Source organism: Zophobas morio, unplaced genomic scaffold (assembly GCF_036711695.1).
Source record: "Zophobas morio isolate AGI-343-1 ecotype UQ-CSIRO unplaced genomic scaffold, CSIRO_AGI_Zmor_V1 ptg000259l, whole genome shotgun sequence".
Taxonomy (NCBI): domain Eukaryota; kingdom Metazoa; phylum Arthropoda; class Insecta; order Coleoptera; family Tenebrionidae; genus Zophobas; species Zophobas morio.
In genome coordinates, this window is record NW_026972363.1 from 130,786 (window position 1) to 156,749 (window position 25,964).

The following is a 25,964-nucleotide window of genomic DNA, read 5'->3' on the forward strand; positions in this document are numbered from 1 at the left end:
ACGCTTTTGCGTCTAAGCTCCCTGCCTTACCTACCAAACAGTTTATTTCCGAGCACGGTCAAAGAGATATTTCATATTTAGTTGATCTCGAGGCTTCTCATTAATACGACAGGATTTATTGAAATAAGATAAAGCGGTATATTTTGACAGTCATGAGGAGGGAGAATATAGAGGCTTTTAGCAACTCCATGTCATGAACTAAAATAAATACTAAATATAAATAGTTTTGAGGCCCAAGAAATCTGTATTTTTTTAAATATCTAATTAATAAAAAGGAAGGAAAATACCAAAAACACTCTGAGTAGTTTGGCTGCATCTGCTAATTTTATAAAAAATTTTAATATTACTAAATAAAAATTGCTGACGGTTTTAGCTTTGGCGCCTTTTAAAGGACCGCTAAAAAGTTGGGGACTAAGTCAGGTTGGTCACCATTTACGAAATTGAAAAAACAAGGCAGTTCTATCAAAAAGCTTACTACGCTTCTAATAATTCTATACCAATAAATACTTACTTGAATATGATATATGATATTATATCTGCTTTTCTTTTTTATACCAATTTATAATGCACTATTTAGTTAGTATTAAAACTGCTGAGTAAACTTTTGTAAGGAACTAACTCAAAAATAACGTATAAGAGACTATTCTAAAGGTCAACTAAAGTTAACCTAGTTAATTTCATAACATAGGTATAACTTTTAGTATAAGCGTTAATGCACTATAAAAAATTAAATTTTTTTATAATTTGGTTAAAATACATAAAACAACGTTAAAAACCAGCTTATAATATAATACTATGATTGCAGTGTCTTAAACAGTTGAAAGCCATGAGGTGTATTAAGGTCGTGAAGGTTAAATAATAATCTTCATCCTTAAAACAAGGAATATAACGGCTTGGTATAAAAACAACTTCTTACCTTAGAGCAATTATTATTTGATTAATTTATTTAAAAATACAAAGTTTCCTTTCCTTTTGATAACAAAATTACTAAATTATTGACAAAAGTTTTTAATCAGTAAAAATTCTATAATGTGGACATTAACTGTAACTATTTTGTAGCTTTTTTTTTATCTACCTTAAATTTGTACTTGCCTAAAATCAGTAGTATATATTATGACCATTTTTTAAGTTATAGCGAGGTATATGATCGGTGTTTCTTTTTTAAATAATCATGTTTTACAATTTGTGGGCTTTTTAGATACCTGTATAAATTTTTTACGCAATTTTGAAAGCGGGTGTGTCTTTTTATGAACTTGTGGTAACTAATTTTTTTATAAATAATAAAAGTTAAAGTTAAGTTGTGTAAATTTAAGGAAAAAAAGTAAAAATTTTGTCTTGGGTTTAATAATCTGTTACAGTTGATGAAAAGAGTTTTCTGTATACAATTTGACAGCATCGTTTCTAGGTAAAATAACAAAAATAGTTACCACCAGTAAAAAGACATTTGATCTAACGCTCCCTCCCTCCCAAAAAATAGTACTGGTGCAAAAGGGGCGCTAGCCTAGAACGAGACGTAAACCAAATACTAAAGTAGACGAGGGAAGGGCCGGTCTGTGGACTCCCGGACGTTCTTGTCAGAGTCGCCGCCAGTGGGCCGCCGTAAAACACGTTTTCTTTAATTATTATTTGGAAAAGACAATTTATATTTGGATATTAGTGTTATCTATTACCATTGAAGTGCATATTTACTTTGGTCAAGATTAAGATGCAAGGTTACAAACTCAAAATACCGTTTAGAATTCTCAGAAATATATTGACGCCAGTTAGTCTTAGTAGTTTTATACCACAAAATCACAATTACATTTTTATTTACTTAAAATATTCTATTTTTACTTATTTTTGTTTTTAAATTTCAAAAACTAGATACTTGGCAGATTTCAATTTTTTCAGTTATTTTTATCGGTTGCGCCCCTATTCTTCTCTTGTGGTTTGTTCCAGTTGCTTCTTTTAAAGTCCTTAAAACCCGCCAGGCGTAAATTTAGATATTATTTTATAAAGACACATTAACACCAATTCCATGTGCTAAGGTTTTTAAATATTTTACTGGCTTTTGCTTGTGGCGGACTTTTGGGCGATGTCTTTTTACATCTGTTGCCACACTCTTTTCAACCCCACTCTTTTTCCATTATGTCCCCTTCGCCGGAAGCTTCATCTCTAGAAAACCGCTTAAATAATATACCGGTCGGGTTTTCTCTGATCGCGGGTCTTTTATCTTTCTTCCTTCTTGAAAAGTTGTTGCGAAATTTCCAAGGTAAGTTTGGTAACATACTTTGTTATTTATATTTATGCGCAGTTTACATAGAAAAAATCTCCACTATTAGGTACAAGTAGCTCACAAACTAAATATGCTAAAGGCAAAAGTTTGAAAGAGAGGAAATTTTCACTTCCTCCAGTTAAAGTAAGTTTTACTTGTAGTATCCTTTTTATATACATAAGCAACCCACTATAGCTCATTGATATATATACTTATACTATTGAAGTGCATAGCTGATCTTGAAGATAGTGTAGTTTAAAGGCCCCAGGAATTATATCCCCTTTTATATGTAACTTTAAGTTTTCATGGTTATTATACTCTAAGAGTGTTGTTGGTCAGTATTGATTGCCTGACTGACTTTGTAGGCGACGTACCACAGTTATGTGAGCACTTGTAAGAGTTGCCGTCATTCCTTGAGTGGTTAGACGTTAACTCGAAACCAGTACATTAGTCAGCGCCTCTAACTTTATTGCGCTACTTGATATTAGCATTACTTTAATTACATAACTCCCTAGTTGGAAATGTTAGTACATAAAGATAGTTTCTTAGGAGAGATATTCGACGGTATGCTTAGCATAGTCCACTTTGCAAGCATTAATAAACGAAGCAACTTTCTGGACGTAGAAAAATTTTAGCCTATTCTAAGTGGTATTGAGTAAAAGGACGGGGTAATAGTGCGCTTTGCAGTCAACGGTAACCCCCCCCCCTGCGCCTGCATAGGCTTAAGGCAAGCAGTAAGTCCAATGTTCATTTATACAAGGCTTCTCTGTAGGTTACATTTTTTTTACTTTAGCAAACAAATTTTGGAGGAGTGAGCGTTTTAATTTTTTTTAATTGTTACTGCGTTTCCAAGTTTTTGTGTTTTTTATTTAATTGCCTTGCGAACTTTGAATATTTTACTAAGTTTTTTTATATAATTTTTGGCAGGTTGTTGGCTATTTGAACCTACTTGCCGACTTTGTCCATAATTTTACGGACGGTTTAACAATAAGCGCCTCGTATCTATTCAGCGCGAAACTTGGCTTTCTTACAACTCTCGCTGTATTTGTTCACGAAGTGAAGCGTCCCTTTTTTACATTAAAATAATCTCATATATTTCCCTTTATATTGTAACAGATTCCTCACGAGCTTGGGGACTTTGCCATACTTCTCCAAGCTGGATTAACTAAGAAGCAGGCTATGGTTGTTATCGGCAGTCTTTACCGCCTTCAAGCTTTTTGCTTATACTTATTCGTCGTGTATGTATGTAAAGTGGGCGCAAGTGCTTACAGCGTTTGGTTCCCTTCTAGGCGCAGGCACTATAATAATAAGCGACCTTTATCCTCGCAAAAATCTCAGAGTCACCTCTTAGTGCTTGGCCTGTCGGTGGAAGATGCCGTGCCAGCCCGCCTTGTCTTAGCTTTCACGTCGGGTGGCTTCCTATACGTGGCACTGACTGCAATCTTCCCTGAGCTTTTGAAATACTGCACTTTCAGGCAGACTTTTTATGAGGTGACCTTCGTAGGCTCGAGTTGTGGAATCTACAATTCCTATTCTCGTGTATACAGACGCTCGCTTTTCTTTTCGGCGTAGTGCTGATGGCCTTGGCGGGTATTGTCGAGTAAGGAAGGACTTAAGTCATTTATGCTCTTCTTATGAATGGGGTAATTAAATTCAGTACGCCTTCTACTTATAAACTGTTTAACTTTAATTTGTTAAATATTTGTAAAAATTTATTTTATTAAGACCAATTTTAAAACCCTCTTTAAGTGCATAATTATTTTCTTTTTAATCTTGAAAACCTCAAATATTGCTTGAGGGGGCATTCTATATTTTCGAAAGGGGTATTAGACCGCTATATGGACTTTAGTAATAGCGCTTTAGGAAGTTTTAGCTTTTTTAAAGTAGTTGACATAAGAAAATCGAATTTTATAGTTCATTAAGTAGACCTTGTATCCATTTGACCGTTCGAACACAGGGGGGGGAGGGCAGCTATACGGCTTCCACGGTAGGTAACGCAGTAATACTTCGGCGTTTCGATTTCCCACATAGTGGGCCACCGTTGGCAGTTATGATGACTCCGGTTCTACTTTTCATATGTGTTCAGAAGGCGTAACTCTCGCGTCTGAAAATACTTCTAGGTTTAGATCTTTCCCTTAAGATACCACTAATTTCATTGACTTTGTGCCTTTTAAATATTTCAAATACTTGTTTTGCTGCGGCCCACTGCTGTTTACTATGAGTTTTCAAGTGCGTAGCCAACTTATTGGCTGCAGTGGCGTTTCCGACCTGGTTCTACTTGCGAGATACTAATAGGAGTCCACTACTTCATTAAAAGGGTGTTCGTGCTCGACATCTCTTAATCTTTCTAAAATCATCATATTCATGGGATAAGATGCAGGTTTCGAATTCCTGGTCTCTAAAGTAACTTGCCCTCCATGTTCATTTGACACATCTTTAAAACGGAACTTCATAGAATTATTTAATTCACGGGTTTTGGCTGCACTATTCGTAAACGCTCTCAGTCGTCTATGTATGCTATAGCAATACACGTTAATTGATAGTCGGCTATAGAAAGAGGCATGTGTCAATGACACCGTTTAAATCCGAGGTATTTTAACTTTTCTCTCACGAGATCAAATAACAAAGTTTCCTGTCTCGCTTGTTCCGTACAGCGCTTTATTTAGTAGTAAATATTTGCCTTCTAAATTTCCGTTATGTATGAAATGGAAACCTAAGGGTATTTTGACTTTTAGAATTACGTCCAAGTCTGCATTGACGTAGGCATTTTTTATAGTCAAATTTTGTTGAAGATTTTGTTGGTGTGCTAAAACGACAAGGAGCTTCATTGCTTCCTTAGATATCACTGGACTTGTGTATTTGAAATAGCCTAACCCGCGTGTTTGATTAAAACCTTTGAAGCAGTTCCTCGCTCTAAAACTTCTGTCATTATAATTTTAAAAGCCCAAGTAGTATCTTTTATATCGCCTCCCTTATGCTCTGATATTTGCTATATACTTATAGAGTCTATTAATTTAATTTTTAATTTGTTTTAACTGTTAAGCTAATATATGTACAAAATTTAATTTATTAAGTTTTTTGGATATTAGATAATATAATAAGAAACAGATATTTGGGTATGTTTTTTCAAACAGCACTCCAGAGCATTTTATTTTATAATCTTATAATAGAAGACAGATATTAACTTTAGACTATAGAAGAAATCTAGATTCAAGAAAGTTAACACTTATAGTAATAACTTTTAAATCAAATATATTTTTTTCCGATAGTACTAAAATTGTATTAAGTCCGTACTCGAAATGCAAAATAAGTATAGGTAGAAGACCAAGAGGGTCTGACTGAGCTTGCGTGTATAACTTCTATGTTAAAACGATAAATATGTTGGTAACTGTTTACAAGAATTAGAGGCGAAGTCGTTGAGTATAAGATCGGGTTTTGATATATATAACGCAATGGAGCCCTTTTACATTTTTGTTTCGCCCCTAACTTTTTTTACTGTTGAGCGCTATTCATTTCTTTTCTGTATTTATTTATTATTTTTATAAAATGAGCTCTATCGTTGAGCACTCTGTTGTTTACTGGAGCCATACGGCCTTCATTCGTAAAGTTTACTTACCCATTGTGTCGCATTTGTAAACAAAGTAATTGGGTACCCGAAAACTGTGTGTTTCGAAGATAAAAGCTATAAATATTATTCTATTGACCTTTTAATTACAAAATTAAGATAAAAACGTTTAGTAGGTTTTTGCCTCTGACTAATATTCTAAAGATCTTATGATTACGATTAGTTATACTCCAGACTTAACTTATTAATGAAGCATATGTAATTTCTAAAATTACTGTAGTCAATACGATTGTTCGTATAAACTTCATTAAATTATTTAAAAATTGATATATGAAGTTGAGCAGTAATTTTGGTCCCGCTCATTTTCATATATATAATAAATTTTGTTTACAGTCAAAATTACCAAAATTTATCAACTCCTTAGAAACATAACATATCTATACACGTTTTCAACTTAGTAAGTTTCTAATAGATAAGATTTTAGCAATAGAACAGGCAATCGCAATTTAATACAATATTAGCCTACAAGGGGGAAGAGAAATACTTGAATAGCTCATATGTAAACTCTGCGGACACTAACTTTATTAAAAACTTGATCCGGCTAACCTTGTATTTGCACTTTGTGGGCTGAGGAGACCCTTATATTATCTTCAAAATGAGTTGGTTCTATCGGTTCGTAACACCTAAAAAATTTAAGTTTTCTGGTAAATGTTTGCTTATCATAACTATTAAGTATTTATCTTTAGTTATTCTTATTAGAATCCTTAATAACTTTAACTGTCAGTTATTGTGAAACCTCCACTTTAAAGGTTGTAAAGCAAACTTGTTTCAAATTTTTTTGTAGTAATACGTACTTATTAATAGTTTATTGAACCATTACTTGACATAAAACACCTTTCCTTTTACAAATATATGGAAATTACTGACATCGACAGCTGGAAGTACTTATCTTTTGACTTTACTTTTCTCATAATTTTTAACTTGTATTAATTCTTACTATACGTATCAAGGATCGCTCTAAAATTTTTAACTTTTATTTATATCTGCGAAATAGAGATGGGCTTTTTCACTTATTAAAAAAAAATACAGCCTTGGGCCGAGTTTTAATTGCAAAAGAGGCCCATTTATTTATATATATATTTGTACATATACGTTTTTTATATAATCTTTGTAGGGTATCAACGCACAACTATCAATTAAATGCTGCAACCTTGACCTACTTTTAAGCGATTTAAGGGATTATCCTCTGTTAAGAGATGTCTATTTTAACGTAGAGGTTACTTATGTCTTACTGTTTTTTTTTTCAGTGGCGAAAAGTTGTATCTACGTAGTTTATGACAATGAATTTTAGGTTTCTGGACTCCCTTACGATGCGCATGAACAAGCCTTTAGTAAACTCAAAGTTAAAATTAGAGACACTATCGTTGTAATCTTTTTTATTTTATTTGATTTTTTTTGACCTATAATAAGTAATTTTCTTTTTAGTGCTTAATTTTTTGTAAAATATTTAATTTTGTTTTACTACTTTTTGACTCGTATCCCCTATAATTAATAATTATATTGAAGTATATTTTTTTCTTTATTGTTCATAACTATTTATTAATAAGCACTTTTTAAAGCTTTTCATAAGTATCTTAAATTCTTCTGAACAATTCATTTTTTTTAAAAAATATAGTATCTAGCCGTTTTTGAAGGTTACTAATTTCGAGTAAATTAAATTTATATTTTTGTTATATAATATTTTAAATAACGTTTAATATAAATTTTATAATTTTTTTATTAAATATTGAATTCTTTACTTTATCGGTAGTTTTAGATTTTATTATTAAAACATTATAAACTTTTAGAATTTTTAGAACTGCTCTTGTTATTAAATCTTAATGTTATTAAGGTTTGATAATTAATATTAATTATTTGTAGTTACAATAATTTTTTTTAAACTTTAAAACCATTTTTGTATAGTTTTCTTAATTTCTATAATCAACACAAAATTTTATCATTAAAATAATTAACTCGGAAATCTTTATATACGGCTTAAAGGCTGACAGGCCTCGTTTTGGAGAGCGTTCGGCTATAAAAGTTGATCCACACTGTCAAAGTAAAACTTTAGCCTTAATGATAATTTCAAGTTTTTTTAAAAAATTGACTAATTCGGTTTTTTATTAAAATTGTAAACTAATTTTTTTAATATTATTTTTCTAAATATAAAATTTTATGGTAAAAAACTGAGATCTATAAAACTCAATTTCTTTTTTTAATATTACTAATTTCTTTAGTTATTATAAGTACTAAATTTATAAATTTTATAATGTGGTTGAAGTCATTTTTTAATAATTTTTTTTACCTAACTTTAATTCAATTTTAATTTTTTATTAGAACTTTTTTGTTTTAAATTTATTATTATAGTTAAAAAGATTTTTATAGTTGGAATATATATATTTAAAGGATTTTTAATAATTTGCTATACACTATAAATATATTAATTATTGTTCATCTGTAAGCCTAAGAGCTATAAAATTTTAAATCTTTAAGCATTTATAAAAGTTTTGTTACTATAAAATCATTTTATTTCATAACTGATTTACATTCTATCTCGAAGTGAAATTTATATACATAATAGTATATTCTCTGTCTTCTTAATTCTGGGATCTAGTGAATGAAATCATTTAAGATGCATCGCAGTGTTACTTTGTGATATAATTTATAAAAACTTTATTAATTAATTTTAAAAATTTAATTTTAATATATATTTAGGAAAAGTGATTTAGGAATAAGTGTAATTTGTATTTTTAGTAATTAATTAGCCTCAGAAAAAAAATAATTGACAACTTTAAAAGTATGTACTTTGAATTTTTTTTCCTGACTTGGAGTAAATTGGATTAACTAAATAAATTTATTTAAAGGTAAATTTGGAATTCCGTGTAACGCAGTACAGCTCTGCTTTAACTTTTATTGTATTGAAATAGTGATTTCTTTCATACGTTAGAAATTTATGTCCCATCTAATTTTTTAGAAAAAGTTTTTTTTAAGTATTCACTTTTATTATTTTTTCTTTAACTGTTTCCTTTTTTATTTTTTAATAGAACTTCAAACTTTTGTTTTAATTTATAAAAGTGTTTAAGATCTTATTTTGCTTCTACCTTTGTTTTTATATAACTTTGTTTTTACATTTAGCCGATTTTCTCAAGCAACATATACAAGTAATTTTTATTTTTAATATGTTGTAGAAATCAAGCATCTGGAAGCCTCGGATTGGGACGAAGCCCTCCGAGGCGAGAAGGTCACGCTTATTGACGTTCGTAATCACTACGAATACGAGTTGGGCCACTTCTTTGGGGTACTCGCTGTAGCGTGGAGCCCTGTATTTAATCTGACTTCATTACAAAAGGCACGAAGGCTGAAAACTAACGTGTTTCGCGAGTCGTATGACGCTCTTGACGATGCGTTGGTAGTTGCTTATAATCATAAATTTATGTGAACAAGTTTTCTCTACATAACTTTGCAGTGCGACGTAAATAAAAAAGATCCGCTTTTGATTTACTGCACAGGCGGCATCCGTTGCGTTAAAGTCGGAAGTTATTTGTATAAAAAAGTTATTTTTTTTAAATTACAAATGCATTTTCTAGTGTTAACTTTATTTTTTTGTAGGGATTTCAAAATGTTTCTACTTTGAAAGGAGGCATTAACGCGTACATTTCACAGCGATTTCAAGATGTTCGATTCCGAGCCAAAGTTATTGTTGATATTTATTGCAAGCACATTACTTTATAATTATGAGTCACTCAGCCTTCAGACTGTGTTGGTAATTCTGCCGAGATACCGCTTCTTTCTTCAGAAGTACCATAGTGAAATTCTTTTGTCCTATAACTTTTTTTTCCCTTTTTGTTAGAAATCCACTTTTAGAGGAAAGAATTTTGTCTTTGACAATCGCAAAGCTGTGGCGGTAACGAAGGTGTCGGCCTTCAAATGACGTTCGTTGGCGGTCGTTATCTTTCACTGGCTTCTTATAGGACGTGGTTGGCGCCTGTTCCCACTGCGCGTCACCCGCCAGCATCCACAGAAATTGCGCTAAAAAGGAATGCTTTCTTCTTTTCTTACAGTGGTTTCTATTTTTTCTTTATTTTGTTTTTCTTCTATTATATTCTTCTAAGCAAAGCGTGCTTCGAGCTGTCTAACGGCTTCTGCTCTCCGGAATGCGCTGGTCTTCAGCCTTCCATCTCCGCCTCACCGCCATCTCGTGAACCAGAGAAGCCATATTACGACCAGTCTGTTTATCTCAAGCACAAATCTTTTTTTTCGCGGCTCCAGAGGGTCAAGGTATATGTGCAGGATGAAGACTTTTCTTTTCTAAATGAATTAATTTTATAAGCCTTTCAACTGCGAAACGCTTCGCCGGTTTTCAACGGAGACTCGCACTTTTACTTCTGCTGAGGATTACTGCAATCACTTTTCTTCTTCTTTAGAAAATGGAAATCTTCTTAACTTGATGTCCGTCAACACGCCGTCTCCCGTTCTCTGCGGGCCTCTTCAGGGGAAGGTTCAGTAAATTTATATTTATACAAATAATTTTAATTATATTTTAAAGTTATTAAAATTTCTTGCTGCGATGGTGAAAGCCGAAAAGGCCCTTGAATTAGGAACTTTTATTGGTTATTCTTCTATATGCATAGCGGAGGGTCTGCAAGAGAACGGGCTTCTCACGACTTGCGGTGTTCTTATTCTTTTTTCTTTTTGTGAATTTTTCTAATTTGAAGCTCTCCTGTTTTAATGCAGATCACAACGAAGAGGCGATCGCGCGTGCTAAAGAATTTGTCTCCCGCAGTTCAGTGAGGGACAGGATTCAGTTCCGATGCCAAAAAGTAGAAAACTTGATTACTGAACTTCTAAAGGTGCTCTTGTTTGTAGTTAAAAAATAATTCAAATAGTTTTATTATAATAGATGGGAGCCCGCTTTGATTTTATTTATTTAGACTCGGCTAAAAAGCAATACCTCAATGTCTACAAGCAAGTTATGAGCGGAGGTTTACTTTCTAAGACGGGCTTGCTTGTGATTGATAATACGCTTTTTCGCGGATCTGTCTTAAATTTAAACAATAATTCTGAATTGAAAAACTCTGAGCCTAAAACAGAAAGCAAGATAAATAGAACTAGCCGACTGGGAAGTGAAATACATCTTTTTAACACTTACGTACTCGAGGATTGCTCAGTTGAAACTTTTATTCTTCCCATTCGAGATGGCCTGACTCTTATTCGATATAAATAGTCTATTTATAATATGTTTGTTATCACATACTAAAGTAAATCCATGTGACTTTGGATGGCGTTCCAAAAAATTGTTTATATAAATTTAGTAAATAAAGTTTTACTTATAAATCTGAGATAGATATATAATATTAATTGTTTATAAAACTTTATTTTATAAGTTAGCACTGTAGAATTTATACTTTCACCAAATTTCTCCAACAAAATTTATGACCGTATTAAGGCGCCAATCTACGTGTAGCTCCTTCATTTGACGATTCTTGCAAACGCTATAAGTAATAAAACCGCCTAATACTAGGCCTATTTAGTTTATAGTGCCTAAATTATTAAGCTTGCATTATATAAAAAATGCTAAATATAGCGCTCATATAACAATATAAAGATATTATACTCAAAAAAAAAGTACTTTTTTTTACTAGTGTAAACTAGTTCTCAAATAAAGGTTATTTAAATTCAAAAATTTATGTAAATAAGCTAGCTTTTTATTTAAACCAAGACTTATATTCTTTTAGAAGAGGAACTCTAATCTTAAGTTAATCAAAATATTACGACGATACGCGAGTTAAAAAGGGCTATGAGAGGGCGGTACTATGGGATATTACATAGTTTCGTTGGCAGTTTTAGCTCTGCAAATATTAAAACGTCATACGATTTTTTTTATCGAAAGAGCTCATAAAGAAGTTTAAGTACAATATTTCTTTAAAACAAGAAATGTTAAATCTGTGATATAATACTCCAACGACGAACAAAAGTAATTAGGATATTTATTATATTAATAACGTCTGTCTATACCAACGAAGTATGCAAAACTCTAAAAAGCGTAAACTTTTAGCCTTAAAAATTACCTTAAGCAAATGCAGGAGCCAATCAATCTTCGCCGTCGGAAAAAATTCTTAAAAAAGTTCCGCGTGCGTTCCAAACTAATAATGTTTACTTTACAACTGATTTGCTTTAAAACCTATTTCACTTCCTACTCTATATAAGAGTTTGCTCGAGTTAAACAGTTTTGTTAATTTTGTTAAGGTGTGTAGTTAATTATGCTTGGTTGTGATATAAGCGGTTTTTTTAATATAAATTTTAACAGCTATGTGAAATTGATTGGTTATCTTTAAAATATATTGTGACATAAGAAAACTGATAGTATAGAGCTCGCAGCTGAAAATTTTGTAATCGTGAAGATCGTAAAAGCTATAAGGTTTATAATCAAATGATGGTTGACACAGTACATGGCTATATTATTACATGCATATTTATCATTATAAAATATATTTTTGTAACATGATAATTTCTTAGGGCCATGGCCACTCTGAAGGACACTTTAAATGAACTTAAATATATAAAACCCCGTTCAAAAGGGACACCACCAAGGGCGGTAGAGGAAAACAAGATTCTCGTTCACACCTGCAAAGCTTGTGATGTTAGAAAAGATAAGAACAAGTAAATGCAATTTATGGCTATTACAAGAAGTTGTGATATATTTATTGTAGCCCCCAGTTATATTGGACTACTTTTACAGAAAGTCAATAAATTATAATTAGTATTTTTTATTAATGTTAATAGATACCTTATTGATTAATTAAAGTGCTCAACCCTTCACATTAATACATATTTAATAGCCTTCGTTACCCATAATTTTTTTTTTAAATTACTAGCAATAAAAAAAATTAGGCCAGTGCGCAATAATATTTCGCTTTTGCTTTTTGCCTTTTTTTAATGAGCTGAGTAGGCGTAATTGAAATTTGACTAAAAACGCCCGGCTTAGCCCTCTCAGGTTGCTTAATATCATTTATAATAAAAGATATGTCATTAAAAAAAAAAATTAAAAATTCATGTAAAATATGTACACCAAATATCTAACTAGAGTAATTTTGAAGCACGTTAATAGTAATTTTTAATAAAAAGCAGTAAAGCAGTTACGACCATAAAAATTAATATTGGGCCTCCTACTTTATGTTAATTGATGCAAGACACCTTATATAAAAAATAATAAACCTTGTTCACACAAAGCCACCGCCATTTTTTCTAATATAAGTAAATAAAAGACTATCTTGCAAGACAAGTTTCAGCAGTAAAGTTAAAAATTTGTAATATGCTTCGTGACTAATAAACCTATTGAAATACTATAAACTTGAGACTTCTAACTTTTTTATTGCATTAAAAAATATTTTATAAAAGGTTTTTTTAATTTTTTAAATAAAAGTTGTCTGATATGCTCTTCGTTTGCGGTTTAACTGTTTATTTAGCATATCAAATTTTTAACTAACAGAGACATAATTTATAATTTAGAAGTACCTCTTTTGTAGATGGTCAGCATATTATCTGCGAAATTATATGTTTATTAAATTTATAGATCTTCAAGCGTTAATATATAGAATTTTCAGATATTAGTAAACGATTCCCATTTAATATAAAGCTTTTTTATATATACATGATATTTTCTATGTGTTCTTGATGATAAAAATTAACGCTCAATTGCTTGAATGTTAATAAACGCTCATAAATCCATTTTTAATTCTTCTGGACAAAATTTAGCTCTGGGCAGCAGAACTCTAACGGCTACTAAAGCCACATCGAATTGCGTAAAACCTTAACAATCAATTGGCTATTCCGTTGAGCCTCATGGCAGTTTCTACAATGTGTCTATTTCTTTAGAAATTATGGGCTCGGTTGTTAATAAGTAGTTGGCTGAGCCTGCGTCAATGTTTTTCGATGAATAAAGAGTTTGATGCCCGAACGCAGCAAGGCTACGGAGAATTGCCTCCAAGAAGTTAAACTAGGGGGATTGCTTGGGGGGTGTTTGGGGCTTGCTGTTGGTTTTGCTTTTGGTGCGACCTCTTGTTTTAGGTGCGGTTTAAGTTTTAAAATCTTACTTTCTTTAAGCTATTTTAGTTGCTTCAGCTTATTTATTTGATAACACGGAAATATATATGTAGCATTATTTTTTTTTTTACTTAAAGTAAAATTTATTTAGAGCTGGCTTTAGAGGAAGAGAGTTTGTACGTACTTTAGGCTCGTCAATGCTGAATACGGGAGTTACGTTTGGTGTTTTTTTGGCGGCTGGGTTTGGTCTAAAAGGTTGTTTACGTAACTAAGTTTTGAAGTTATTAACGAAATTCTGCATGTTTTTACTAAATAAAATAATTATAATTATACCCTCTTTTGCTCACAGTGAACTTAAACTTAATTTTAAAGATCTTGTTTTAAAAATTAATTCTTGTTTGAATAAATATAATACACTATGTTACTTTAAAACTTGTTAGTATTAAAAAAACTTAGGGATTTGGCCGGAAACTATGTATTTTTTATTAAATGCTAGCACTATATATAGTTTTTATATTTTTTGAAGTACATAAATAGCTTTTTATTAATTACTGTCTCATTTATTTTTTTATAGATGTATGACTTTATTAGGGGTATAATAAAAAAAGTTTTTTGAGGCTTACTAGTTTACTCTTACAGTTAAGACTTTTATTTTGCAAAGAAGAGGCAATTTTATTTTATTAGTATGCAATTGTTCAGAAATTCTTATAGTTTTAATAATTGACTCTTTATTACACGAACCTTTATATTCCTTTTTAGCTTAGTAACTCTATCGGACTCAATTTTCTTGTCCGGATAAATGTGGTAATAACGTTTTTATGTAGTAAAACATATTTTTAATAGGTTTTCTCAATTTATTTTTTTTGAGTTATCGATGATTTAAGTTGAGGTTGTTTCTTTGAATTTTTGAGTAATATTATTTGCCCCCACTTCCCTGAAATTACACTGTTAGTATTGTTAGTTTTGAAACACACTAATAAGAAATTATTATTTCGGATAACATTTTTACTACAGAATAATATACGACAAAAGAATTTACTACTTTATTGAACAGGCATTGATTTAAAAATGTTAGAAAGACCTTGTTTTTTTCTAGTTTATTATTATTAATATTGAAAGTATACTCTATAAAGAATTTTTATTAGCGATAGTTACAAAATGCGTAGCTGCTCACATTAGGATATTTGCAAACTACTTTTAGTGCTTTAATTATAATATCCATTTTTTTTAAACGAGATCACAGTTTAAAAAAGTTTTATAGCAAAATAAAATTTAGGGGAACAGCGATATTTTTCACATTTATTTTTATTGAAAATTATAATTTACAAAAAGACCGCAAAAAAAACTTTTTATTATAATTCAATTATAATATTGCTACGTGTTAATGATTGCAAAAGCATTTGTTGCTATTCTAACAGCTTCTCTGACCTTTTCAAGTGATGTTCATACCAGAAAGCCAAATATGTATTACAAAAAAATAAGGTAAAGCTTTTTGGAAAACTTAAGTTGCTTTAGTTTTTTAAAAAAAGATTTCAATATATTTTAGTTTCTATAGTAAACGAGCTTCAAAACTACCTTAAACAAGATCTAAACGAGGCTGATTTATTTTGGCTAAAGAACATCTTATTAAAAACTTAAAAGTTTTCTTAGTAAGGAGTCATGATTTAAGGGTTTATAATAGGGAATAGTAATTTACCCACAAGAAAACTTGACACCTTTTTTCAGGTTTCGTGGAGGGGGAAGGGCACAGTATCAACTTGTGCAAGGCAAATTGATAACAATTATCTTAACCTATTTTTATCTTATAAAAATAAATTGCAAGAAGTTACGCCGCTATTCTTGTCTCCAACTAGTTGAAGGTTATGTTTGTGCTACAGAGAAATTCTTTGTGAGCCTTAAGATTCGGTATCTAACAAGGCCTCCTACTGGGATCTAAGTTATGGCAAAATAAGAACTGAGAAGACGAAAATACGCCCACTAGTCTTCTTTAGAATTTTTTTTTTTTCCCAGAGAAGCGTTTACCGCTTTGTGCTGTTTAGTTTTGCCCTTTTACTTTCTGTTTCTTGTTATTATACACAAGTCTTCACTTCTAAGCGCAAAAAGCTTTTAAAGGAAAAGGAGACGGGGGCAATTCCAAAAATGACGAGAAATACTCTTGAATAGCAAAGGTATTAGCATTAAACCTCGTTTAATTAAGCATAACAGTGCTCCTAACACGGTGCTGGAGAAATAAAACTATATATTTATATAAACAGTCATAAAATATCGCAAATGACGGTATATCAGTTAGTAATAAAAAGAGAGTTAGTTAATAACTCAAAAAATCTGTATACCGCTAATAAACTAACTTTTTGCTTCTGTCCTTCACTCTGTTAGCCTATGGCCCTTTTTATGTTGTTTAGAAGTCTTTTAAGTATACTGGCGAAGTCTGTTGGTACAGAAACTCAGTAATAATGAAGCCAACGTTTACATAGTTATAATAATCAAGAACTCTACGTCATCCAAAGAGTTTGTTAAATTTAGTTTTTGTAGGAAGCAATTCACTTTTTTTTTTCAAAATTAACCAATTTTAGGGGGCTTGATAAACAAGTATGTGCTAGACCAGAACTTATTACAGGTGTTCTTAAAAATTTACTTATTAAGCAACAAAAATTAACAACTTTTTTAAAAAAATTAATATAATATTGTCGGTTTATCATAAACAATATTGCGTGTTTAATTTTAAATAATTATTTGGAAGTCCCCCTTTAAAAAATTTCGTTGCAGAATTTGCAATAGAAGATTGTAGCCCACTTTTTTTAATGGAGTCTCAATAAAAAAGATAGCCAAGGAGAAAATTTTAGAAAAGATGGTTTTTAAGGAAGACAATTAACTTCAAAAAGTTTACAGGTATTCGCTAGTACGGCGTTATCATGATTCTCTCAATTGCATTAGCGTCGAGACTGCTCTTCATTCACCCAAAATTCTTATAAACGGGAAAAAAAGAAAAATAAAGCGTTTAATAAGTGCATAGAGCTATGCCTTTTGTGGAAACTTAATAAATAGTTAAATTTCACAAAGCTATTTTCTGCACTTGCACTTCTTTACCATTAAAATAATTACTTTGCTAAATAAGTTTTAAGTAAGGGGATAACCTGAATCATAAAATTTTAACTCAAAAAATTAAGCTATCTAAAGGCAATATTTCCTCTTGCTTATTTTCTACCAAAAATCTTTACACTGCAAACGAAGCAATAAATAGATAGATAACCTTTTTTATAGCGCGCAGATATACTTTGTGGCGCAAGAATACAAGATTATATAATAACAGTAACGTACTCTTAGTATAAATGCTTATTGAAAAAACACATCTTGTAAAAGAAATCTTAAGGTACAAGCTAATATTGTCATTTTTCCTTATTAAATTTATTTTCGTCCCGCTAAGGTTTTCATAATCACATATGTTAAAAAAATTGCTAATTAAATAGCCTTAGTGGCAAAGACTTTACTTATGGTCTAGTACGAACGGTTCAGTAACAAGTAAATAATGTTAAGGAGTTTAGAGAAAAAAATTGTTTTTAAATATAATATCCGTCTCTTACAATTTTTTAAAGAATTTTAGTTAGCTAAAAATTTAAAGTAAAAATTAAAATATATTAAAAAAATATAACTATGGCGTATTAAGACTATGACCAAATATTTAATTTAATTAAACTACATTACAAAAAGATTAATAGCCTCAAACTATTATTAGTTATTTTTTGCTTTTTTGTTTTTTAAATAAAACATTTAACGGTGTGTCTACCAAATTCAAGTGTTTCATTGTATGCACCACGAGAAGGTCGATAATATCTAGGTTTCCTTCTTCAGCTGCTAGTTCAACAGCTTCGCTCAAATTAAAACAAACTTCGAAGTTTTCTAGCAAGTAAGATGCAATATTTGTATAACCGCCTTGAATTGCATTATTGAGCGCGTACGGTGTGCACCCTTCAGATCGATTTTCTCTTAAGTACTTGATAATATCTAAATGATTGTTTTTAGCAGCTAAATCTACTACTTCTGGTGTACAACCCCCAGCATTATTGTTATGAAGAAATTTTATCGTTTCAAGATTACCTTCCGTAGCGCAGAGATTCCAGATCTCACTGCTAATTGACATTACCTTCTACGAAATTACAAAACACACTTTTTTCTAGCAGTAACCACGATTAGCTACTTAGATACGTTAAGGTAAGTTTCTATATTAAGAACAAAAACGCAAGATCTGCCTACAGCATTGTGCTTTCAACGAGTACAAATAAACGGAGTGAAGCTATTACACAAGAGCCACCAAGTTGAAGATAACCGATAGTTCAACGCTGACCTGCTAAGTTCTACTTTTAATCTTCCTAATCAAGTTTTAAAATGTAGCACATACAAATACATGCGTTTATAACTGTATAAAATTGCATTTAATGCATTCATAAATTAAATTTGTAGAAAAACAATTTGACCAGAAAAAAAGTTACCTAAAATGGACTTTGCTTACTTATGCCGTTGCTTTAGCTAGTATTGTAAAAAATATATAAACATATAAATTTTAATTGTATAAAAACTCAACTGAATAGTTGTTATAACAAAACATTACTTAGAGTAATAAAAATTCAGAAACCTGATAAAAATAATAAAGCAAACTAAAACTAAAAATAAAGATAAGCAGAAAATATTAAAAGAGCAATAATATTAACTATGAGAACAAGTAGAAAACAAATAAGAGTTAAGCAGAAAAGTCAACTACCAAAGGAACAAAGTTTTTAATTATTAAGAATATAAACAACCTAAAATCCGCCTATCAGGAGGATGGCTTGCTGTAAAGTCATCCGAAGAACAAAAGTGCTTGTGCCTGCCAAATTAGGTGCAAGGTATAGACCCTTAGGACCATTACATTAAATGTACGCGTTGAAATTATATTTTATAAACTAAAAACTATATAATTACTTACTATTTCCATGACAAATTTAACAGAACTCTACATGCTTAACCAAACCATCGTGTAATTCAGCGTTTTTAGCAGTACACCAAAGTTAAATGTGTTAGTAACGCTTAACCTTTGCATAATTTCTTTAGAAAAAGAGATCTTCGCTGTGCTGTATACCGAGCTTAAAGTGTTGTTTTTCAAGCTTCAAATGTATTTTTTAAATTTATATAGCAAAAGTTAATTATATAAAAGTTCATAAAAGCACTAGCGTATTAAGTCTCTAAAAAGCCTTAGTGTAATTAGTAGTAAACATTATATTTGCACGCTAAAAAATTATCTAATATCCTAGAGCGGATGACCTTGGAATCACAGCTTATAGCTAATAATTTCTAAAAGCTTAAGGGCCGCTGTAAATACTTAAAATAAAATTCTGTATATCCTTCAAATAAAAAAGAGTCAGTTACGTACGCCTTCATCGCGTAATGAGCTTTGGTCTCAGGAGCAGTTTTTATATTTCTTGGTAATACTAATTTTAAATATAACGAATGTGCCATAACGCACTGTAAAGATTACAATATTTTTATAAAGGTTTTAGAGTTGTCCAACAAGTGGGAAGTTTTATAGATAAAAAATATATAAATAGATAACAAGATTAAATCAACAGAAAGGTTAGACTAGTAAAGTCAAAGGACCAGGAATAACATTCACTGTAAGGAGTGTGAATGGAAACTTTGACCTATGCGAGCGTCTCATGAGAGCGCAAAAGGTTCCGACGGATCGTTACACATGCGGCCTTAAATTCTGGTCTAAGAAAATGTTTGGGAAATAATTTACACTGGAAAAGCTCTAGGGAGCTGGTTAAGGCTATTATCCTAATAGATTTTAGCTTTTGATCTAAAAAAAATTATTTAAAACCGAGGAGTTGAACTCTGCGAGAAAAATTATAGTTTAAAATTTTCAAGTTCGCTACTAGAACTGACCTTGGTTCTCCGCAGCTCATGGAGAGAATTGCCATCTACTGAAAAGATTTAGAGAACAGTGTACTTTCTTATTAACAAAAAATGAATTGTAGAAATTATGATCCAAGTAAATTCCTTTAAAAAAAAGAATAGCTATACATTACCGCCTTCTTAAATTGACAAAGTTGAATGTTACGTTAGGATAGCGGTAACACTCTTTTTGTTAAACGCAATTCGTTGTGAAGGCATCCCACTTTCAAAATAGGTGCAAAACATAGCGTTGAGTTCGTGGCCCAGACCCTTAACCATCTTGACCAACGTTGGCAGAAAAGTCATTAACATTGAGAGAAGTTGGTGATCACACGGAAAGACCAGACTTCTCGATACGCAAGTTAGTTTCGATAGTAGAAGCGTATTGCGATAAACTTCACGAATAACAAATTTAGGCAACTTCTCTTTAAAGGGGTAGGTAAATATTGATGCAGTGCTTCCTCATGCAAGAGTGCCGCGACTTGTCTTGTTTGAACCCCTTGGGAAGTGTCTTATTAAAAGTTTCACTCCGTAGCTTGTAACAGATTTATGAAGGTCAATTGAATTTTTATAAAATTACGTAGGAATTTTTACTATTGCGGATCGTAGCGAAGATGACATAGCGGAAGATACGTCCGCGTTGTTCGCGGCGGCTTGGACAGTGTCCGATCTGTCTGTATTTAAAAGAGCGTACTACCCTTCTGTAGTTTACACATATCTTACGCGCACACGATTGCGTAAGCTTTTACTTATGTATATATATAAAAAACTTTTTTCTTAGGGCAGTTAAATTTGGAAGCCAATCTCTATAAACTTTATCAAAAGCATTTTACTTATAACCGCTGTAACTTTAACATTTCCCCGCAACCCATTGCTTATTTACCTTGACCTTTAAATTTATTTTTGGGGGGTTTTTTCACAGAACGCTAGATTTCTCTTTGGTGACCTTGTTGAGATAAAAACTGCTCAGTGTTAAAGTGACAGCTAAAAAGTATTTTTACGCCAATACAACCAAGTTTTTCACTTTGTTATGAAAAAAAAAAAAAAGTCTTGTAGATACGGTAAATTTATAGACGCATAAGAATTGCACCGCTATTATTTATTTTTTAAAATAAGAAAATTAGCAAAATTTCCCACAAAATTGTGTTTGAAGCATACTAATAACACTAATTTTGCATAAAAATGAGGACGTATTAGAAGCCTTGAGGGATCTCAATATTCTCATCTCTCCATTCCAGAGGTTCTTCTATGTTATCAGAGAGTAAACTCAGCGAAGGAGACTTTCGTCTAAAATGATAAAAAGTAACTTTTTTTTAAATAATATAATTATTATAGGAGCACTTTACACTATATATATTTTTTAAAATAAAATTTACTAAATTGTAAATAAAGTTATTATAAAAAATTAGTTATTTTTAAATAACTTTATATTTACTAAGATTTATATTGTTCTAAAAGATATAACAAAAGATTCATCTCAGAGAAAATGAGTTGAACTAACTCAAAATCTTTTACAAAAGTTAAAGAGAAGCTTCTCTATATAAAGTTCTTATTATAAGTTATAGCGGATAAAAGCTAGTAAGCACCCAAAAAACGCAACGAAAAAATAATCTCTTTGATTCAGAAGGAAAGCATGCATCTAGCAATCTACCATTTATTCAATCCCGCCTTACATATTTACACTAAAAAAACTTGTTTTTCTTGGCTCGTTTTTAATATGCAAAGCTAAATTATACCGCTGGAAGACATAATTAGCACAGCGTGCACGCAAGGAGAAGAGTACACGTGTTTTATTATCAACATCGAGTATTCCCTCCAGTGTAGTTGTAAATTTACTGAATATAACAGCTTTAAACAAAAATATATTTTTTTGAAGTGGTATTGTGTGCACCGTTGGCTCTCTATCAACAATATTTTTTCTATTCTTTTATAGCTTTTATTAAGACTTTAGGTACAATAAATTGATAGTTAAACCAGTTTATCATATTAAAAATAAGAATCTACCATCTATTATTCTATTGGCTTACAAAAACGCTTTTACAAATTTGGGCCAATTAAAAAACTCTATATTTTACGTTCACAAAACTTTTTTTTAAATTCAATTTAAACTAAACTAAATAAAACTTTTTTTCTTGACAATATTAATGAAGTTTATATCAAAAATTAAAAAAAATGGTAGTTTTGAAGGTAAACTAACAATAATAAATAGCATTTAAAATAACAAATATATATATAATTTTTGAAAACTATATAATAATAAAATTCTAAAATTCTATGGAAACGTGTATAAATTTACTCTATATAAATTTTTTGTTAATTATAATGGAAGAATTCATAACATTTCTATAAAAGTTTCATTGTTATTAATACTTCCTTTTTCATAACTTTAGAATTTCTTAACTATTTTATAAGAGGCTTAAAAAATGATGCTGAGTTCAACTAAATATAAAAAATTAAATAATAATAATTATTATCTCAACAACTTTCTTAACTTAAAGTTAAATTTCCATCGTTTCCAAAGAAAAAAAATGAAAACATTTTATAGACAATAAAATTTACTCAAAATTTAAAGGTTATTATATATGAAATACAAACTAATTTTTTATTTTAATCATATAATAAATATTAATAATAATATAAGAATGTGAATAAGATAAATAAAATGAAAATATATACAATAGTACAAACAAAAAAATATAAAAAAAATAGTAATTTTTTTAAAATTTTAATTATAAGAGCTTTTTTTTCAAAAGAAATTAAATAATACGACTATTAATATAAAATGAAAATTTTTTTATATTAGAATAATTCATCAAAATATCTTAATAAATTAAATAAAACAGCACAAAACTGTATTTTATTTAAATTTATTAAAAAAATAAAAAATAAAATATTGAAATTAAAAATTATTACAATTATCCTTTAAAAAAGTATTTTTACAAAAAAAATCTAAAATAAAAATTTTTATTTAGTTATAACCCAAAAATATTTTTAAAAATTAAAAAAATTAATCTAAACTAAAAAAAATTTATAAGTAGGATAAAGAAGTACAGTAAACTTTACTAAAAAAGATTTATAAAGTTTATTATAAAAGAAAGGTTAACAAGTAAAAAAAAGTACTAACTTCATTATGTAAAATCTGTTATATAAAATCAATTTATATTTTTTAAAAAAAAATCCAATCTATACAAATTATTACGATACTAAGGGGAAAACTTCCAAAGCAGCGTCCAAATGTTTAACCGCTTTTGCAAAGAAAGTTCGGTGGCCTTCAATAAATTTCTGAATGGACTGCACTTGCCGAGTCTATGACGAAAATTACTTTTTTGATTTAAGAAATTTAATAAAAGAAAATTATAAAAAAAAACTTAAATAAATATTTTATTAAAACTATCTCTTTTTATACTGCTTTTTTATACGTGATCAAAGTAAATTTTTTTTTAAAAAAAATTTAATTCACAATTTTGAGTTTTCATGTATAAAACAGTTTAATTTTAAATTAAATTTTTATAATTTTATGTAACGTGTTATGCCATTCAAAAAATTAAACTTAAACTAATGCTCCAATATTTTTATAAAAGTACGAAATTTTATTAATACGAACATAAAATTTCAAACTTAACGGATAATTAAACATAACTATTGCATAAATTAATCGTATTCCTCAATTAGTAATAAAATTTAGAGGAAAAAACAGTAAATTGAAAATTTTCTTATATAATTTGAAAAATAAATAGAAAGTTAAATTAAGGCATTAATAAAAAATTATACGATCTGCACTAATAAATCTGTTTTGAATTTTTTTTAGTAAATAAATTGATTTTAAATTAATTGCTTTATTTACGCCTAACCGAAACAGATTCTAATTCCGCCAAGACTTCTTCAACTTCCTCCACTTTTCGATCGTAATCGTATTGAGCTGATTTTAGTAAATTTTCAGCCCTCTATATAAAAAAATAGTTAAAAAGGTACACTAACAATTATTAACCGAAATCAAGTTCATAAATTAAAATTTTTTTTAACAATTAAATTTTAGTTAAAGGATGAAATTTAAGTAAAGTTACTTAAAAAGTATTAAACCTTTTAAACAAAATATTATAACAAAAAAAAAATAAAAAACAATACAAGAATTAATACCAGGAGTTAAAAAAATACATAAACTTTGCAAGATCTACAATTTATTAAAAAATATTATTAAGATTTGGCACAGCTAAATTATAATAATAAAATATAATAATTATAAATTTTTAAATATGAAAAATAATAAAAGTCCTAAAAAAGATTTGTTTTCCATTTTTTATTATAATTATAACTTTGAGAAATAAATTATACACTTCCTTAAACTTTAACTTCAGTAATCAACTTATTATATATATTATTATATAAATTAAAAGAAATTTCTGTAATAAATCTAAACGAGAAATAATATTTTCAAATCAAAAAAAAATTAACAGAAGTCGTCTCATAATTGCCATTTGACTTTCGGACTTTAGATTTTGCTGCGTCTAAATCTAAGCGTTTCATCCCCAATTCTCGATATACAGCCTTTGAAAAATAAATAAGTATACTTTTTTGAGAAATTATAACTTTTATATAAAAAATAATCTAACTTAGCCGCTTCGTTGTATAATTATTGATAAGCATAAAAGTTAAAAATAATTTAAAATAATAAAAAAAGATTCTATAATGAATATAGTCAAACTTAATAATATGATTAATGATGGTGGAGATTTAACTTTTTCAAGTCAAAAATATATATATACGGAATACAGAAATTAATTTCGTTAACTCCTATATGAAATAAAAAGCTACAAATTTCTAAGTACAATTACTTAATCTAAGAAACAAAGGTGCACAAATTATTAAAAAAAAAAATTACTTGTGCTTTCTTAACGGGATTTTCTAAAAAAAATTTGAGCTCAGCAATGTATTGTTCACTGTTTTCGCTAAATTCTAGCCAATCAGTACCGACACTAGAATATGCATTGCTGGCTATTTTGTGGGCAACAAATCCTGGATTGTTAGAAAGTTCTAATAAAAAGATTTAATTTATTATTTAGTATTGTTAATAAATAATAATTTGAAAAACCCGAAGCAACTGTAGGGAAGTTAAGAAGCCCCAACTTTGAAGCTTGAAGAAATGCCCTTGAGAGTAAGTGAAAAGGAGTTGAATATTCGCTATCGTCTAACTGCTGCTCAAGGGAAGTTCTTATAGAATTCGTTACTGAAACAGTAAAAAATGATTGTCAGAAAGAGCTGGCGTTTTTTTTTACAACAATATGTAACGCACAACTTGAAGGATCTATTAGGTATTCCACTCGCAGTTTTAGAGTTTTTAAAGAATCTTTAACCTCTTCAAGTCTCTAAATAATATACTTAAAGATTTAAAAAATTTTATCTTATCTTAATTATTTTGCCTGCATCGTACTCTCTAAACCGGGTGGCAGTTCTGTTTTAGGAGCCGACTCATCTAACTTTTCCTCAACCAACTATACATAACTTGAATATATAAAATGAAGACATCAATACCTTTTTATCAAACCTGAATAACTCTATTGAAATAAAGACTGGCAGTAGACCAACCCGACTCACGGCTATTAAAATTCATAATGTAGAAAAACAGCTTTACCGGCACGAAGAATTGTTGTTATCAATCTATTAGTTCTCATTTAGACCAATTGGAGGAAGCGGTGGTTATTAGCCCTTAAAAAATGATTTTAATTTTAAATTTCATATCTAAAGAAATAATTCAAAGTTATATAATAACTTGAATAAGATATCTTTTCTCCTTAGTACCAGAAATTGTATTAAGACTTTTTACCACTTTACGCTAACAATACTATTATTATTAAACTTGTAATATTATTATAAGTTGGGCAACCTTAGGAGGGTAGCGTTTTATGCCTGTTTATAATAACGCGAAAACAAGATCCCACATCAACACCTCGTTAGCTTAAGTAAACATATTTAAAGCCATGGCGCACAAGGAAATGAGATTAAAGCTAGTACAAAAGCCATAGTTTTTTACTTCAGTTGTTAAATAAGTTTAAAATCACTTAACTATAGCGAAAAAGATCTAAAGTTATTCTCCCTTCTTTAACTATATACCTCGACGACTTCCTGGGTTACACAAGGGTT

At 29.8% G+C, this 25,964-nt stretch overlaps 4 protein-coding genes and 1 long non-coding RNA gene across 5 annotated transcripts; 3 read left to right on the forward strand and 2 right to left on the reverse strand.

The window, feature by feature from the left end:
* Positions 1–1,566: 1,566 nt before the first annotated feature.
* LOC135119412 (zinc transporter zipt-7.2-like) lies at positions 1,567–6,369 on the forward strand. Its single transcript, XM_064043829.1, has 11 exons — positions 1,567–1,599; positions 1,658–1,712; positions 1,864–1,972; positions 2,028–2,251; positions 2,322–2,398; positions 3,182–3,310; positions 3,371–3,436; positions 3,507–3,549; positions 3,606–3,745; positions 3,802–3,897; positions 6,304–6,369. The coding sequence occupies exons 2-10, from the start codon at positions 1,706–1,708 to the stop codon at positions 3,856–3,858; spliced, it is 852 nt and encodes a 283-aa protein (XP_063899899.1). The 5' UTR covers positions 1,567–1,599; positions 1,658–1,705; the 3' UTR covers positions 3,859–3,897; positions 6,304–6,369.
* Positions 6,370–6,426: 57 nt separating this feature from the next.
* LOC135119410 (uncharacterized) lies at positions 6,427–6,752 on the forward strand. Its single transcript, XR_010278207.1, has 3 exons — positions 6,427–6,523; positions 6,579–6,628; positions 6,684–6,752. It is a non-coding gene; the product is annotated as an uncharacterized LOC135119410 (long non-coding RNA).
* Positions 6,753–6,875: 123 nt separating this feature from the next.
* LOC135119378 (uncharacterized) lies at positions 6,876–11,126 on the forward strand. Its single transcript, XM_064043789.1, has 17 exons — positions 6,876–6,879; positions 6,921–6,937; positions 6,994–7,095; positions 7,171–7,245; positions 7,860–7,917; positions 9,047–9,156; positions 9,208–9,267; positions 9,325–9,411; positions 9,468–9,551; positions 9,606–9,656; positions 9,709–9,771; positions 9,830–9,921; positions 9,971–10,136; positions 10,189–10,356; positions 10,405–10,528; positions 10,593–10,708; positions 10,759–11,126. Exons 1-17 carry the CDS (start codon positions 6,876–6,878, stop codon positions 11,080–11,082), a joined length of 1,701 nt encoding a protein of 566 aa, XP_063899859.1. The 3' UTR covers positions 11,083–11,126.
* A 6,459-nt stretch (positions 11,127–17,585) lies between these two features.
* On the reverse strand, positions 17,586–18,039 carry LOC135119379 (uncharacterized). Its single transcript, XM_064043790.1, has 2 exons — positions 17,686–18,039; positions 17,586–17,594 (listed from the first exon to the last, which is right to left on the reverse strand). The coding sequence occupies exons 1-2, from the start codon at positions 18,037–18,039 to the stop codon at positions 17,586–17,588; spliced, it is 363 nt and encodes a 120-aa protein (XP_063899860.1).
* Positions 18,040–20,982: 2,943 nt separating this feature from the next.
* Positions 20,983–25,434, reverse strand: LOC135119380 (uncharacterized). Its single transcript, XM_064043791.1, has 9 exons — positions 25,369–25,434; positions 25,244–25,315; positions 25,117–25,189; positions 24,916–25,050; positions 24,706–24,857; positions 24,279–24,371; positions 23,678–23,770; positions 23,026–23,132; positions 20,983–21,113 (listed from the first exon to the last, which is right to left on the reverse strand). Exons 1-9 carry the CDS (start codon positions 25,432–25,434, stop codon positions 21,020–21,022), a joined length of 885 nt encoding a protein of 294 aa, XP_063899861.1. The 3' UTR covers positions 20,983–21,019.
* Between the last annotated feature and the right edge of the window lie 530 nt (positions 25,435–25,964).

What these genes read in the sequence shown, in the direction of transcription:
- LOC135119412 (XM_064043829.1), top strand. An exon ending in TAACTAAGAAGCAGGCTATG is followed by an intron (nt 3,437 to 3,506) that starts GTTGTTATCGGC and finishes ATGTATGTAAAG; the next exon opens with TGGGCGCAAGTGCTTACAGC. An exon ending in TCAGGCAGACTTTTTATGAG is followed by an intron (nt 3,746 to 3,801) that starts GTGACCTTCGTA and finishes TCGTGTATACAG; the next exon opens with ACGCTCGCTTTTCTTTTCGG.
- LOC135119378 (XM_064043789.1), top strand. An exon ending in ATGTCTATTTTAACGTAGAG is followed by an intron (nt 7,096 to 7,170) that starts GTTACTTATGTC and finishes AATGAATTTTAG; the next exon opens with GTTTCTGGACTCCCTTACGA. An exon ending in GCGGGCCTCTTCAGGGGAAG is followed by an intron (nt 10,357 to 10,404) that starts GTTCAGTAAATT and finishes TATATTTTAAAG; the next exon opens with TTATTAAAATTTCTTGCTGC.
- LOC135119379 (XM_064043790.1), bottom strand. Translation starts at nt 18,039, where the DNA reads ATGTCAATTAGCAGTGAGATCTGGAATCTCTGCGCTACGGAAGGTAAT.
- LOC135119380 (XM_064043791.1), bottom strand. Translation starts at nt 25,434, where the DNA reads ATGAATTTTAATAGCCGTGAGTCGGGTTGGTCTACTGCCAGTCTTTAT. An exon ending in GTTTAGAGAGTACGATGCAG is followed by an intron (nt 25,190 to 25,243) that starts GCAAAATAATTA and finishes TATATTATTTAG; the next exon opens with AGACTTGAAGAGGTTAAAGA. An exon ending in GCAATTATGAGACGACTTCT is followed by an intron (nt 23,771 to 24,278) that starts GTTAATTTTTTT and finishes TTTTTTATATAG; the next exon opens with AGGGCTGAAAATTTACTAAA.